The sequence below is a fragment of the Schistocerca americana genome, chromosome 2 (assembly GCF_021461395.2).
Source record: "Schistocerca americana isolate TAMUIC-IGC-003095 chromosome 2, iqSchAmer2.1, whole genome shotgun sequence".
NCBI classification, from domain to species: Eukaryota; Metazoa; Arthropoda; class Insecta; order Orthoptera; family Acrididae; genus Schistocerca; species Schistocerca americana.
The window spans coordinates 366,354,804-366,372,174 of NC_060120.1; the positions used below are offsets into that span (position 1 = coordinate 366,354,804).

General features: G+C 43.9%; 1 protein-coding gene and 1 non-coding gene across 2 annotated transcripts; one reads left to right on the top strand and one right to left on the bottom strand.

Moving 5' to 3' along the window:
* Positions 1–2,496: 2,496 nt before the first annotated feature.
* On the bottom strand, positions 2,497–16,187 carry LOC124594014 (cuticle protein 21-like). Its single transcript, XM_047132366.1, has 2 exons — positions 16,148–16,187; positions 2,497–3,081 (listed from the first exon to the last, which is right to left on the bottom strand). The coding sequence occupies exons 1-2, from the start codon at positions 16,157–16,159 to the stop codon at positions 2,497–2,499; spliced, it is 597 nt and encodes a 198-aa protein (XP_046988322.1). The 5' UTR covers positions 16,160–16,187.
* Trnai-uau lies at positions 3,814–3,888 on the top strand. Its single transcript has one exon. It is a non-coding gene; the product is annotated as a tRNA-Ile (tRNA).
* Positions 16,188–17,371: the final 1,184 nt, after the last annotated feature.

Consider the following 17,371-nt stretch of genomic DNA (forward strand, 5'->3'; position numbering starts at 1 on the left):
TTCAGGATCAGCTTCACGATCATGAACAGACTGCAACGGCCTGTTGCTATACGAATGTCCAACAACAGAATTCGAATTGGTCAGTCATTATATTAACTTTGCATTGTAAAATATGAATTTGCCCGCGTCTCTGTGAACAGACGCTACCGACACGCCACTTTTGTTAAACGGCACAACTGTTTTGTCGGTATTTTACCCCAAGATGTTTCATATTTCGGCAAGTTCATCTGAAACCGATATGCCACCAACCACAGTCCGAGCAAGGAACTGGAGTGGACGCAGTAATCTGCCAGCAACCATAGTCCGAAGAAGAGACTGGAGTGGGTGCAGCAGTCGGAGGCTGCCTTCGCGGTATTGGTCCAGCGCAAAGCCGGACACAGGACTTACCTCGTTCGTCAAACACTTTCTACCATTCACCCTCTGTATGCAGTGCACTCATCTCCACGAGTGCAAGTCAGCTACCCCGTTTACTTACTTTATTTTAAAGGTCCGTCTTGATCACACAAGACGGAACTGTAAAGCCCGCATCTCGTGGTCGTGCGGTAGCGTTCTCGCTTCCCACGCCCGGGTTCCCGGGTTCGATTCCCGGCGGGGTCAGGGATTTTCTCTGCCTCGTGATGGCTGGGTGTTGTGTGCTGTCCTTAGGTTACTTAGGTTAAGTAGTTCTAAGTTCTAGGGGACTGATGAGCATAGATGTTAAGTCCCATAGTGCTCAGGGCCATTTTTTTTGGATCTGTAAAATAAAGTGTCAAAATACGATAATGGACTCATTTTCACACTTTATGTCTTCAATTGATTATCTCTTTACTTATACCCACAACCCACGACCCTAAGGAACGTCTAACCTTCCATCTTCTAATTACACTTCTCATTGCACGTTCTTCAACTTTCAATGAATGTGCAATACTTCTCGTTAAGATCTCCTCATTTGTTCGTCATCTATTTATGTTTTAGCGTATGAGGGTGTCCTGAAAAGTAAAAGCTCAGTCTGTCATGTGAAAAATGAGTGGTTTCAAATAAAATATACTTTATTAACATTCTACATCTTTATTCTTTTTATCACATATTTATTTCTTAACATATTCTCCCTGGTGACAAACATGTTTCTCTCAACGAGAGTCCAGTTTGTTGATACCGTTGCCGGAGTCACAACTTCATCTTTGCTTGCGCCGGTTCATCACTAGCAAAGAGCAGTCCTCGAAGGTGTTCTTTAAGACGAAGCCAAGCCTGGACTGCAGGGAGGATGACCAACGACAATCAACGCAAGGCTTTGCAGATTTCGCACCGTTCGTGAGTGGTCTGGCCTCTTCATGGTGGGGGACAGGGTGCTGCATGTGTGGTCGAGCTCTTCGAATATGTACTTTCCGCTTTCTGAGGGTCTCGCACTACCGTGCAGAGTTTATAGTTGTGTCTTTCGGCATGAATTCAAAATGCAACACACTCTGAATATCCCAGAACACTCTGAGCACGACTTTCACTGCTGATGGTATGTTATTTAACATTTTTGGCATTGGTCATCATTTGTGACGGCATACCATCCAACTATCTTATTTTCGAGGTCAAAATGATGAACTCACCTTTCATGACCAGTTTTCTGTAACGTAGTTCTGCAATGATTGCCTGTACTGGCTCTTGTGATATGCCACACTTACCTTAGAACTGTGTCTGCGTTATCCGATGATCTCCTCTGATGGTGTCATCAACCCGATTCCGACGATTCTCGCCGATTGCCGTACGGGATCGTGCAGTCCCAGCTCTGACACACACGTTGAGTTAGTAGCGTCGCTTCTTTCATTACAAGCACGAACAACCCAACGACACACATTACCAAAGTCGATATAGTCATTCGTACACAGCTTTCATTCTTCTATGGATTTCAGCTGGAGGTACGTTGCCCGCAGTCAGAATCTCGATTACAACAGGCTTCTTCTCACGCGCCGACATAGATACGTTAAGCGACTGCCACGCTACAACTTGCAGCCCTCTAGAGGTAAGTACGTTAACATTGAGGATAAAGATGTAGAATGTTATTGACGCTTGATTTATTTAAGAGGATTTAAGAGTTTTTACATAAAAAATTCAGTGGCATTATTTTTCAATACACCCTGGTATATAGATATGTAAATACGTGTAAAATACAAAACAAAATACACTTAGCGTGCAATTACTATAAATAAAAATTATAATCTTAACATAATTTTTAAAAAAACTGAAGTATATATCTCACCGGTTACATTATATCATTTCGATTCTATGTATTTTAAACCTGTTGGCTGGAGAGCGAGATGCTTGTACCACTGACAGCCGAACATCAACTATCAGACAACGGGGATGAAACAGGAAACGTAATGGTTACAAGGTCTTTATTTATGTACAAAAATTAGAAATACATTAACCACAAGCACTTTTTGTACAAGACTTATATCAGGATGCCAACGCGAATGGTTAAGGTTAATGAGTGACAAGGGAATGACTTTGGTGCATGCGAAGAAGCACTCATCCCAGAAGGGCTTTGCCGTATGCCAGACGGCCGTACCCGTAGCCGCTGTACGCCAGTGCGGGTGCAGCTACAGGGGCGGCGGCGATGGCGGGGGCGGCGTAGGCAGCCCTGGCGTAGCCGTACCCCAGGCCGGCACCGTAGGCCAGCGAGGGGGCGGCTACGACGGCGGGGGCGGCAGCAGCGACAGCAGGGTGGGCGCCGGCTTCCTTGTGCACCACGGCGTTGAAGCCGTTGACGGGATCGGCGGAGTAGTCGACGGTGCGGATGGAGCCGTCTGGTTCGGCCAGGCTGTAGCTGCCCTGGACGACGTCACCACTGCGGGCCTCGTGCTGGGCCTTGGAGTCTCCAGTGGTGGCGTCGTTCACGCTGTAGCTGAAGCTGTACTCTGGGTGCGGGTCGTACTCCGCAGCGACCACGGCGGGGGCGGCAGCGGCGATGACCACTGGCGCCGCGCGAATGGCGGGGGCGGCGAATGCCAGCGGGGCGGCGGCGATCGAGGGGGCAGCGTAGGTCGTGGCGAGGGCAGGCGCTGACAGGTAGCCGGCGTGCGCCACAGCCGCGGCGGCCAACAAAACTAACACCTGCAGAGAAAGAGGGTGGTTCGTCAACAGTTCACACACACTACCAATTCTTACCTCTCTCGTTTAAAGGAATATCACGTTATATATGTTTAGTCCGTCCGCCTTGCTGCTAAACACAGCTGTTCATGAATGATTTATCTATAGATGACGCTGTCACCAACCCAAAGCTTGGTTTGCAGTCAGTCAGCTGTAGAGGGACCCGCAGTTTAACGTGGACCCTGAACCACGGTGGAACTCGGCATTTTCCGCGTTATCAGATATCTCCAGAAATGAAAGAAGTGATATGACGCCGATAAAAGTAATTTATATGTACTAAGATGGTATCTGTTCTTTCGGACATGTCCGAAAGAACAGATACCATCGGTGACCATGCAGCTCGTTAGAATGAAATTACAACGAAATGAACACCCTTAGCTGCTTACAGGCGTTGACATACGTCAACGGGGACAGATGAAAATGTGTGCCCTGACCGGGACTCGAACCCAGGATCTCCTGCTTGTCCGAAAGAACAGATACCATAATAGTTAAGGCTCAACGGCCACTTGACCACCTTCTTCCTCTGTGCGAATGCACAAACAGTGCCCGAACTCTTACGGGAATCGGCAACGCGCCGCGAGTAATGAGTATAATGGGCGGGGGAACTACGAATGTGGTGCGGGACAATACGTTGAGAATGTGGGTTTCGCGGGAGTCGTGCCAGAGATAAATCCCTGCAGTCGCACAATCCTCTGTGTCCTCGGTGGCTCAGATGGATAGAGCGTCTGCCATATAAGCAGGAGATCCGGGGTTCGAGTCCCGGTCGGGACACACATTTCATCTGTCCCCGTTGACGTATGTCAACGCCTGTAAGCAGCTAAGAGTGCCGGCACGGTAGCTCAGCGTGTTCTGTGAGAGGGTTAGCTGCCCTCTGTAATAAAAAGAACTGAGTTAATGGATCAGCGACGAACTGAAACGGGTGTCTTGAGACGTCCGCCCCGAGCAGATACAACAAACAAAAGTGAAAAAAATGAGATTAAAAAAATAAAAGGTGTTCATTTCATTGTAAAAGTAATTTAGTTGCAACAGGCTCCACAGCCACGATAAACTTCTTGAGAGCAATAACGTTACTTCATCGGTTGGTACTAATTTCTATTTCATTTTTATTTCAGGTACTGCGACATTTCGGCTCTGTAACAATTCTTAAACAAAATTTTTAACCAGTTAATTACACGCGTTTTGGGTTACAGTCATTTTCATGGTAAGTATTTTGTTGGCCGTGCTTGAAAATTGTAGCCATGGTATTGTGGGCAATATAAACAGTAGCACCCAGCCACACCATTTACAATTTATAAATTTTGAATAGTAAAAGGCGTGGCTCTGTGCTACTGCTTATACTGCACACAATACCTCGGCTACAGGTTTCGAGCATGGCCGACCATAGGCCGCAAATGAAAATGACTTCAGCCCAAAACACGTATACGTAACTGGTTAAACATTTTACGTGAGAGTGGTTACACAGACCAAACGTAGTGTGCAAAAAATGAATGCAGTGGAAATGAATAACAGTTGACGAAGGAAACTTATTCCTTTCAAGCAGTTACATACCCTAATATTAATAGACGATCGAATCTTACAGCCTTGGTTCCATACTCTGTCACCATACCACCAAGACCATTTTTTGTAATGGATGTTTAAAATATAGACAGGGTTATTTACATGGATTGGACTGAAAGTGTTGTTTACTGCTGAGAAGAATGCGTGCGTCACGAGTACAGCAGTCAGTCGGATGTGTATTGTGACGTGCCCCTGAGCACAATGGTGTATTCTGCTCTGAAAAATTTTTCGTAAATGCAGCTATGGAAACATTGTAATTGTGACACACCTGATAAGGCTAAAGAAACATATTAATCGTCACACTACTTAAGCATACTGATACTGTCAGAACACGGCCAACAAATTTTTCATTCGTTTATATCAATAGCTGCTTCTTCTTCACGTACACGTTTCTCTTTACTCAGGTAAAACATCACCAATGGTAAGATTTATTCTTCCTGTTCTTCCTTGCAATAGGTGTGTTACATCTGCATACACATTCCTTTGCAATTTTCCTCTTGACGTTTGTGTTGTGTATTAAAAGAAGAAAAACAAGATACAAGGTCCAAACGGCCAACAACGAAACACTACCTGGCTGAAAATGAAGTGTAATGGTATGGAAATATTTTTAGGACGGCCGGTAACACAGACCAAGGGCATTCACAGTTCGGAGAAGAGGGAACGGAAGGACTCTTTTATCCGGACCTTTCCGCACACCTCTCAGGGACCTTCTGAGCTGCCTCGTGTAGTCCACCTATAAATCGAATATATTGTTACATAGGAGAGACGGTAATCAGCTATGAAAGCTTTTGAAGGCATATTACACTGAAAATCCCCCATGAACCATGGAAAATGGAAATGAGCGTTTGGCGTCATTGGCCGGGAGGCCCCTCGCGGGGCAGGTCCGGCCGCCATATCGCAGGTCTTATTACAGTCGGCGCCACATTGGGCGACCTGCACGCCGGATGGGGATGAAATGATGATGAACACAACACAACACCCAGTCCCTGAGCGGAGAAAATCTCCGACCCAGCCGGGAATCGAACCCGGGCCCAGAGGACGGCAATCCGTCACGCTGACCACTCAGCTACTGGGGCGGACCCCCATGAACCATGAACCTTACCGTTGGCGGAGAGGCTTGCATGCCTCAGCGATACAGATAGCCGTACCGTAGGTGCAACCACAGCGGAATGATATCTGTTGAGAGGCCAGACAAACCTGTGGTTCCTGAAGAGGGGCAGAAGCCTTTCAGTAGTTGCAAGGGTTATAGTCTGGATGATTGACTTCTCTGGCCTTATAACATTAATCAAAACGGCCTTAATGTGACGGTATTGTGTACGGCTGAAAGCAAGGGGAAACTACAGCCGTAATTTTCTCCAAGGACATGCAGCTTTGCTGTATGGTTAAATGATTATGGCGTCCTCTTGGGTAAAATATTCCAGAGGTGAAAAAGTCCCCATTCAGATCTTCGGTCGGGGACTACTCAGGAGGACGTCGTTATCAGGAGAAACAAAACTGGCATTCTAGGGATCGGAGTGTAGAATGTCAGATCTCTTAATCGAGCAGGTAGGTTAGAAAATTTAAAAAGGGAAATGGATAGGTTAAATGGTGAAGTTAACTAGTGAAGTTCGGTGGCAGGACCAACAAGGCTTTTCCTCAGGTGAATATAGGGTTATAAATACAAAAGCAAATAGGAGTAGGTTTAATAACGAATAAAAGAAATAGGAGGGTGGGTAAGCTACTATGAACAGCATAGTGAACGCATTATTGTAACCAAGATAGACACGAAGCCTACGCCTATCACAGTAGCAAAATTTTCTATGCCCACTAGCTCCGCAGAGACTGAAGAAATGTGTGATGGGATAAAAGAAATTATTCAGATAGAGAAGGAAGACGAAAATTTTATACTCGTGGGGAATAGGAATTCGGTAGAAGTAAACGAAAGAGAACGAAAAGTAGTAGGTGAATATAGAAAGGAGTAAGGAATGAAAGATGAAGCCGCCTGGTAGAGTTTTGCACAGAGACTAACTTAATCATAGTTAACACTTGCTTTAAGAATCATGAAAGAAGATTGTTTACGTGCAAGAGGCCTACAGACACTGGAAGGTTTCAGGTACATTATATAATGGTTAGACTGAGATTTAGGAACCAGGTTTTAAATTGTAGGACATTTCCAGAGACAGGTGTGGACACTGACCACAATCTACTGGTTATGAACTGTAGATTAAAACTGAAGAAACTGCAAAAAGGTAGGAATTTGATGAGATGGGACTTGGATAAACTGAAAGAACCAGAGGCAATAGAGAGCTTCAGAGAGAGCATTAGGGAACGATTGACAAGAACTGGGGAAAGAAGTACAGTAGAAGAAGAGGAATGGGAAGCTTTGAAAGATGAAATATTGAAGGCAGCAGAGGATCAAGTAGGTAAAAAGACGAGGGCTAGTAAAAATACTTGGCTAACAGAAAATATACTGAATTTAATTCATAAAAGGAGAAAATATGAAATTGCAGTAAATGAAGAGGGCAAAAAGGAACACAAACATCTCAAAAATTAGATAGATAGTAAGTGCAAAATGGCTAAGCAGGGATGGCTAGAGGACAAATGTAAGGATGCAGAGGCATATATTATTAGGGGTAAGATAGATACTGCCTACAGGAAAATTACAGTGACCTTTGGAGAAAAGAGAACCACTTGCATGAATATCAAGAGCTCAGAAGGAAAATCAGTGCCAAGCAAAGAAGGGAAGGCAGAAAAGTGGAAGGAATGTATAGAGGGTCTATACAAGAGCGATTTACTTGATGGCAATATTATGGAAACGGAAGAGGACGTTGATGAAGACGAAATGGGAGATAAGATACTTGTGCACTGATAGTGCACTGCAAGACGTAAGTCGAAACAAGGCCTCGGGAGTAGACAACATTTTCCATTAGAATTACTGATAGTCTTGGGAGAGTCAGCCCTAACAAAACTCTACCATCTGGTGAGCAAGATATATGAGACTGGCGAAATACCCTCAGGCTTCAAGAAGAATATAATAATCAAATCCCAAAGAAAGCAGGCGTGGACAGGTGTGAAAATTACCGAACTGTCAATTTAATAAGTCACAGCTGCAAAATACTAACACGAATTCCTTAGAGACGAATGGAAAAACTGGTAGAAGCCGACCTCGAGGAAGATCAGTTTGGATTCCGTAGAAATGCTGGAACACGTGAGGTAATACTGAGCCTGCGAATTATCTTAGAAGATAGATTAAGGAAAGGTAAACCTACTTTTCTAGCATTTGTAGACTTAGAGAAAGCTTTTGACAATGTTGTCTGAAATACTCTCTTTCACATTCTGAAAGTGGCAGGGATCAAATACAGGGAGCGACAGGCTAATTACAATTTGTACAGAAAACAGGTGGCAGGTATAAGAGTCGAGGGCCATGAAAGGGAAGTAGTGGATGGGAAGGGCGTGAGACAAGGTTGTAGCCTATCCCCCATATTATTCAATCTGTGTGTTGAGCACGCAGTAAAGGAAAGAAAAATTTTGAACAGGAACTTAAGTCCATGGAGAAGAAATAAAAACTGAGGTTTGCCGATGGAATAGCAAAGGGTCTGGAAGGGCAGTTGAACGGAATGGACAGTGTCTTGAAAGGAGGATATAAAATGAACATCAACAAAAGCAAAACGATGGTAATGGAATGTAGTCGAATTAAATTAGATGATGCTGAGCGAATTAGATTAGGAAATGGGGCAGTTAAAGTACTAAATGGGTTTTGCCAATTGGGAAGCAAAATAACTGATGGTGGTCAAAGTAGAGAGGATATAAAACGTAGACTGGCTATGGCAAGGAAAGCGTTTTTGAAAAAAATAAATTTGTTAACATCGAGTACAGATTTAAGTGTCAGGAAGCCTTTTCTGAAACTGTTTGTATGAAGTGTAGCCATATATGGAAGTGAAACATGGATGACAAATAGTTTTGACAAGGAGAGAATAGAAGCTTTCGAAATGTGATGCTACAGAAGAATGGTGAAGATTAGATGGGTAGATTACGTAACTAATGACGAGGTACTGAACAGAAGTGGGGAGAAGAGGAATTTGTGGCACAACTTGACTAGAAGAAGGGATCGGTTGGTAGGACATGTTCTGAGGCATCAAGGGATCACCAATTTAGTAATGAAGGGCAGCATGGAGAGTAAAAATCGTAGAGGGAGACCAAGAGATGAATTATACTCTAAGCAGTTTCAGAAGGGTGTAGGCTGCAGTGGGTACTGGGAGATGAAGAAGCTTGCGCAGGATAGAGTAGCATGGACAGCTGCACCAAACCAGTCTCTGAACTGAAGACCAGGACAACAACAACATGACACTGAAGTGTCAAAGAAAATGGTATAGGCATGCGTATCCAAATACAGAGATATATGCACAGGCAGAATATGGCGCTGCGCTTGGCAACACCTATATAAGAAAACAAGTTTCTGGGGCAGTTGTTAGATCGGTTGCTGTTGCTACAACGGCAGGTTATCAAGATTTAAGTGAGTTTGAACGTGATTTTATAGTGGGCCCACAAGAGGTGGAATACAGCATCTCCGAGTTAGCGATGATGTAGGGATTTCCCCGTACGACCATTTCACGAGTGTACCGTGAATATCAGGGATCCGCTGAAACATCAAATCTCCAACATCGCTGGGGCCGGAAAAATGTCCTGAAAGAATCGTTCAAAGGTACAGAAGTGCAACCCTGCGTAAATTGCTTCAGATTTCAATTCTGGGCCACCAACAAGTGTCAGCGTGAGAACCATTCAACGAAACATCATCGATATGGGCGGTCGGAGTTGAAGTCCCATACTTGTATCTTTGATCACTACACGACACAAGACTTTACGCCACGCCTGAGCCCGTCAACATCGACATTGGACTGTTGATGACTGGAGATATGTTACCTGGTCGGACGAGTCTCATTTCAATTTTATCGAGCGGATGGACGTGTATGGGTATGGAGACAGCCTCATGAATCCATGGACCCTGCATGTCAGCAGGGGACTGTCCAATCTGGTGGAGGCTCTTTAATGGTGTGGGGCAGGTGCATTTGGAGTGATGTGATACCTCTGATACGTTTAGATACGACTCTGACAGGTGACGTGTACGTAAGCATCCTGTCTGATCACTTGCATCCATTCGTGTCTATTGTGCTTTCCGAAGGACTCTGGCAATTCCAACAGGACGATGTCACAACCCATACGTCCAGAATTGCTACAGAATGGCTTCAGGAACACGCTTCTGAGCTTAAACACTTCCGCTGCCCACCAAACTCCCCAGACGTGAACATTATTGAGCATATCTGAGATGCCTTGCAACGAGCTGTTCAGAAGAGATCTTCACCCCCTCGTACTCTTACGGGTTTAAGGGCAGGATAAACGGAATTCGTGATGTCAATTCCCTCCTAGCGACGATAAGAACTGGTGTCTTATGAGGAAAACACGGCAAGTTGCCATAACCCGATTTCCCAGAAACTTCGCTCAGTGGAAGAGAAGTCATAATACGCGAACACATGTCTCGGCTTATCCGTAGATATTCCATCGTTTCTGAGAAAATGACAGTCAAATTTTTCTTGATAATTTAGATGTCCTTTTAGCGCTCGACAGGCGCAGCCCAACTGGTGGCTAACATGACGATGTTTAACTTTCGCGTCCTGTGTTTGGGAACCGATTATCGTTATTATTAATTTTCTTTTTCTTTTTCATTTTTCTACTCATGTTGTAGAAGGTTTCTTACCACGTTATGGGATACAAGGGTGTTATACTCGTATTGTTTGTAAAATTACAGCTGAGTTTCACAATAATTGTTATCCATTCATTATGTAATATATGTGTTACTGTATTTTCAGGGGTTAAAATCTTTTTAAATTTTCGTGTTCTTATATTTCTTTTTAAAATCAGTTCTTAATTCTTATATTTTATTCTTATGTTTATTCTTCAGGATGATTTGGTTCATTCCCTTCGATAGCACCGATCTTAAAAACGTTCGAAACACAAAAATTCCGAATAATACGAGCATCACGAGAAGGTAGATTTCCCACAACGACATTTCTTCGTACGGATCTTACTCGGCAAAGAAATGGCGTTAACACTGCCGAAGATTTCACTCATTGTCAATATCAGCGGCGAAACACGCATAACGGATCACTTTACCGAAAACTGACGCTTGCTATTGATTATCAATCAAGATACACCACAGGAATTCCACCGAAAATAATTTCAAATAAACTTTCCATTCATTTGCTGTCTGTATTCTTTTTAATTCATTCATCATACAAATGGCAGACGAATAAGGGCAACGCTATTTCAGTGGAGATTGGAAAACATTTGTGTATTATTCTTCTATCGACATGGGTAGGTAAATGAAAAACAAAAATGAAAAGAAATAATAATAATCGGGCTTCGAACACGGAGCACGAAAGTGTGAAGCCGCGACGCTAGCCACTGTGCCACCTGTTCGGCTGAGCTACTTGCTTGCTAGAAGGCATATCAAGGATCTCGAAAACTTTGACCGTCGTTTTCTCAGAAACGATAGAGTATCTACGGATAAGCCAAGACACGTGTTCGCTTATTTTGATCCCTCTTCCACTAAGCGATTTTCTGTTAATTCAGTTTCTGACACTTGGCGTCTCCTCGTCGTTAGTGTAGTGGAGTAATGCAAAACCACCAAATTTACACAATCTAATCACGTTGATGTGACCACTGCCTATGTGCGACGTCAACGTATAAAGACCACTCACACACTGGCAGATAGGTGCGAAAACTATTTTACAATGAGCTTAACACCCCATGCATCCAAGCTGCTGGCAAGAATAATGTGCAGAAGGACGGAAAAGAAAACTGAGTATCTATTAGACGACGATCACTTTGGCTTTAGGAAAGGTTAAGGCACCAAAGAGGCACTTCCGGCTTTCCGTTTGACAATGGAAGCAAGACTGAAGAAAAATCAAGATACGCTCATAGGATTTGTCGACCTAGAAAAAGCGTTCGAGAATGTGAAACGACGCAAGATCTTTGAAATTCTGAGAAAATTAGGAGTAAGCTAGGGGGAAATACGGGTGATATATTGTATGTGCAAAAGCCAAGAGGGAATAATAAAAACGAAATGCTCGGATTGGAAAGGTTGTAAAACAGGGATGCAGTCTACATCTACATCTACGTCTACATTATACTCCGCAAGCTACCCAACGGTGTGTGGCGGAGGGCACTTTACGTGCCACTGTCATTACCTCCCTTTCTTGTTCCAGTCACGTATGGTTCGCGGGAAGAACGACTGCCGGAGAGCCTCCGTGAGCGCTCGAATCTCTAATTTTACATTCGTGATCTCCTCGGGAGGCATAAGTAGGGGGAAGCAATACATTCGATACCTCATTCAGAAACGCACCCTCTCGAAAGCTGGGCAGCAAGCTACACCGCGATGCAGAGCGCCTCTCATGCAGAGTCTGCCACTTGAGTTTGTTAAACATCTACGTAACGCTATCACGCTTACCAAATAACCCTGTGTTGAAACGGGCCGCTCTTCTTTGGATCTTCTCTATCTCCTCTGTCAACCGGACCTGGTACGAATCCCACACTGATGAGCAATACTCAAGTATAAGTCGAACGAGTGTTTTGTAAGCCACCTCCTTTGTTGATGGACTACATTTTCTAAGGACCCTCCCAATGAATCTCAACCTGGCACCCGACTTGCCAACAATTAATTTTATATGATCATTACACTTCAAATCGTTCCGCACGCATACTCCCAGATATTTTACAGAAACAACTGCTACCAGTCTTTGTTCTGCTATCATATAATCATACAATAAAGGATCCTTCTTTCTGTGTATGCGCAATACATTACATTTGTCTATGTTAAGGGTCAGTTGCCACTCCCTGCACCATGTGCCTATCCGCTGCAGATCTTCCTGCATTTCGCTGCAATTTTCTAATGCTGCAACTTCTCTTTATACTACAGCATCATCCGCGAAAAGCCGCATGGAATTTCCGACACTATCTGCTAGGTCATTTATATATATTGTGAAAAGCAATGGGCCCATAACACTCCCCCGTAGCACGGCAGAGGTTACTTTAACGTCTGTAGACATCTCTCCATTGAGAACAACATGCTGTGTTCTGTTTGCTAAAAACTCTTCAATCCAGCCACACAGATGGTCTGATATTCCGTAGGCTCTTACTTTGTTTATCAGGCGACAGTGCGGAACTGTATCGAATGCCTTCCGGAAGTCAAGGAAAATGGTGTCTACCTGGGAGTCTGTTATCTAATATTTTCTGGGTCTCATGAACAAATAAAGCGAGTTGGGTCTCACACCATCGCTGTTTCCGGAATCCATGTAGATTCCTATAGAATAGATTCTTGGTTTCCAGAAATGACATGATACGCGAGCAAAACACCTGTTCTAAAATTCTACAACAGATCGATGTCAGAGGTATAGGCCTATAGTTTTGCACATCTGCTCGACGACCCTTCTTGAAAACTGGAACTACCTGTTCTCTTTTCCAATCATTTGGAACCTTCTGTTCCTCTAGAGACTTGCGGTACGCGGGTGTTGGAAGGGGGGCAAGTTCTGTCGCGTACTCGGTGTAGAATCGAATTGGTATCCCGTCAAGTCCAGTGGACCTTCCTCTGTTGAATGATTTCAGTTACTTTTCTATTCCTTGGACACTTATTTCGATGTCAGCCATTTTTTCGTTTGTGCGAGGATTTAGAGAAGGAACTGCAGTGCGGTCTTCCTCTGTGAAACAGCTTTGGAAAAAGGTGTTTAGTATTTCAGCTTTACGCGTGTCATCCACTGTTTCAATGCCATTATCACCCCAATCTTTCGCCCCTACTGTTCCATTTGTATATCTAAGAAGCAATGACCCAAATAAAATAAAGGTTAAAGAATGGGATTACAATTCAGGATGACAGGATATCTGTATCATACCATTCATACAACGTACTAGCACATAGTTTTGGTGTTATTTTATCCATGTTGGAGCTTGTTGAACTCCGTGGCCGTTTGCTTTCATCACCAGCAATATAATTTTAACTCTAGTAACTTCATTGCTGATATTTTTTCCCTATTCTCTAAAAACTATTAGTTTTCCAGATATGTTTGGAAACCCTAAAGTCGCAAAATTGACAGTATTGATACTTATATTAGAGCAATAGTGACATACGCTTCGCCTGTCGGATTATGCAGCTCCATCACGTCTCCGCTGCCTGCGGTCATACAACGCAAACCTCTACGAGTCATAAGCAATGCTCCACGGTAAACACGTTTTCCAAGAAACGACTGTTCAGGGAGTCGAGACACCAAGAACAACCGCTTCATTGTAAGTGTGGGAATCTACGATCACAACCGCAAGTGGAAGCATAATCGCCCAAAAACACTATTTCTTAGGGACACTCACCTATCTATGGCACGCTTAAACTGAACACTCAGACAACGCGATATCTGTGAGCCCCTGCATCACAGCAAATCTGACTCGCATAGCTAGCCGTGCTCATACAGCCAGCAAACCAGCAGAGGCAGGGAAGCCTGTCACACTTAAACGCAAACAAGAACCACACGACATTCAACACCGAACGGCCGATTTTGCGATCAAAATCAGCTCTATGATGTCGACTTTGACATGTTACAGGTAGGCTGACGCTGAAGCTGGCACGAGAGATACAGTCGGTCATTAACAACTGTAACATGTCCGCTTCTAACATGTCTTTGTACCCATGTACCATGTATGAACTATCATTGTTGGCAGCAGGCGTAGTACTCATCCAGACTGTCGCAGGGCTTGCTTTTTTCCCACGGCCCTTGCCATGGCACTATTCCTACCCCCCCCTCCCCCGCCCCCCCCCCTCCCCACAGTCACCCTAAAACCACTATTCTTCAACCGTTTTTTGTCTGCTGTCCCTAAATGGGACCGTGTAGTGGGTGATCGAACCTAGATGTACGGACTTCAGAGTCGCACATCCTGCGTTTCCTCGGTAGAAATACAAACAGTTTCACGGCGGTGATAGAACTTTTTGACACGTCATCGGTTGATTAGAAAAAAAAAGGTTTAGGAAAATAGTGAATACATCTACATCTACAAGAATACTGTCCAAATCACATTTAAGTGCCTGACAGATGGTTCATCGGACCACCTTCACAATAATCCTCTAATATTCCAGTCTTGTACAGCGCGCAGAATAAACGAACACCTGTATCTTTCCGTGACAGCTCTGATTTCCCTCATTTTGTTATGATGATCGTTTTTTGTTTTGTAGGTCGCCATCAAAAAAGTATTTTCGCATTCGAAGGAGAGAGTTGGTGATTGAAATTTCGTGAGGAGATCCAACCGCAACGAAAGACGCCTTTATATTAATAATGTGCACCCCAATTATTGTATCATTCCAGCGACGCTCTCTCCCCTATTTCGCGATAATACCAAACGTGCTGGCCTTCTTTGAACTTTCTCGATGTACTCCGTCAATCCTATATGGTAAGGATGCCACACCACGAAGTAGTATTCTAAAAGAGGACGGACAAGCGGTAATGTAGGTAGTCTCTTTAGTAGATCTGTTACATTTTCTAAGTGCTCTGCCAATAAAACGCAGTCTTTGGTTAGCCTTCCCACCATTTTCTATGTGTTCCTTCCAATCTAAATTGTTTGTAACTGTAATTCCTAGGTATTTAGTTGAATTTATGGCCTTCAGTTTTGACTGATTTATCGTGTAACCGAAGTTTAACGGATTCCCTTTGGCACTCGTGTGGGCGACCTCACACTTTTCGTTATTTAGGATCAATTGCTTTTTTTTTGCATGATACAGGTATCTTTTATAAATCGTTTTGCAGTTTGTTTTGATCTTTTGATGACTTAACTAATCGATAAACAATAGCATCATCTGCAAACAACCTAAGGCGACTGCACAGAATGTCTCCTAAATCGCTTATATAGCTAAGGAACACGAAACAGTCTATGTAACTACCTTGGGGAACGTCAGAAATCACTAGATGACTTTTCGTCATTAGTACGAACTGTGACCTCTCTGACAGGAAATCACGAATCCAGTCACATAGCTGAGACGATATTCTATAAGCACACAATTTCACTACAAGCCGCTCGTGTGCCACAGTGTCAAAAACCTTCTGGAAATCTAGATATACCGAATCAATTTGAAATCCCTCAACGTTTCGCGTGAATAAAGAGCTAGTTGTGTTTCACAAGAACGATGTTTCCTAGATCCCTGTTCACTGTGTGTCAATACACCGTTCTTTTCGAGGTATTTCATAATGTTCGAACACAATATGTGATCCAAAATCCTGATACGGGTCTGTAATTTAGTGGATTAATCCTACTACCTTTCGTGAATATTGGTGTGACCTGTGCAACTTTCCAGTCTTTGGGTACCGATCTGTCGTCGAGCGAGCGGTTGTACATGATTGTTAAGTGTGGAGCTATACTTCAAAAATGAATATGGTTTGGCGACTTCAGTACAGACAGATACGCTTACCTGTGGGACCATGATGGCGGGGCTCCTGTCTCAACGGTGGACGCACAGTGACGAAAGATACGGCGCCCAGAGCTTATATACTGCACCTCCATCTCGGTGGGCCCCACCGCCACAGCTTTTCACGCCACGGCTGCCCACAACATCTTAAGGGTCACATGCGGAATAATTTAGCAGCTGAGACAGACGGAGAGCTCAGCAGCACGCAATAGGCTCGTTCCTTAACACCAGCTCTTACGCAAATACGTCTCGACGAGTTCGATGTCCCTGGAAGTGTACAGTATCTGTCACTGCAGATAGAGACGTTACAAGGCACCATTAGCTTCAGAACAGAACACAACTCAGAATGGAACAGGTTTCGTGTCACGAACCGATACTTGCCAGTAGCCAGTTTATGTGTTGTAAATGCGTTAGGTCTGGCTGAGGTGCTTGTCAGTAGCGAGACGCCTGCTGTGAGTCTCAGCTATTGCTATTACATAAGCTCCTCTAGATGTGGGAACTTGTAGCTTTGAGTATCTTTGCAGGACACCGGCAGTAAGAACGGAACGACGCAGTACCGGGTCATCTCTTCTCCTTCAACTTATGTGGCCATAAGTGAGGTCTCTTCGCCGCTAAAGATAATTACATCTACTCATTGCGTTATTTCATGCTGTGTTTTTCAGGCCACAGATAATTTGGTTAGGTTCCGTCAATGTGTCCAGGAAAGAAAGTTAAGTCATCGTTAACAGTGTTGCCACGTGCTCCGAATTTACGGAAGATCTTCAGATTTTTTAAATTTTTCCACAAAATACGAAATTTTGTGTAAATCGTCCAAAATTTTCTGATTTTCCTGATATTTTGAGTAAATCTTCCGAAATTTTCCAATCTTCCTTCATGGATAGTAAATGCTGCTACATGACGCACACCTATCAATTCCATCCACAATGAGACATTGCGTTAATTACTGCCGTATTACTGCTGTACTGTATGGACTCAAATGCCGGAAAAGCCAGCTGATGTATTCAAAGTTACGCCGATTCAACAAAGGAGCATATGAGCAACAAAGCGCGTGCAAGGCACTGGGTAGTTCCTAGCTGTGCCACCAGATGACACCATCAGCTTGTGCAAAATAGTGCAGTGCTGTGCTTGTTTAGATATGAGTTTGAAGTCTGGTACTGAATCTGTGCTGGCGGCGCCCAAAACAGTAAAATATGCTACGAAATATAATCTCCAATGGGAAAAAGAAAC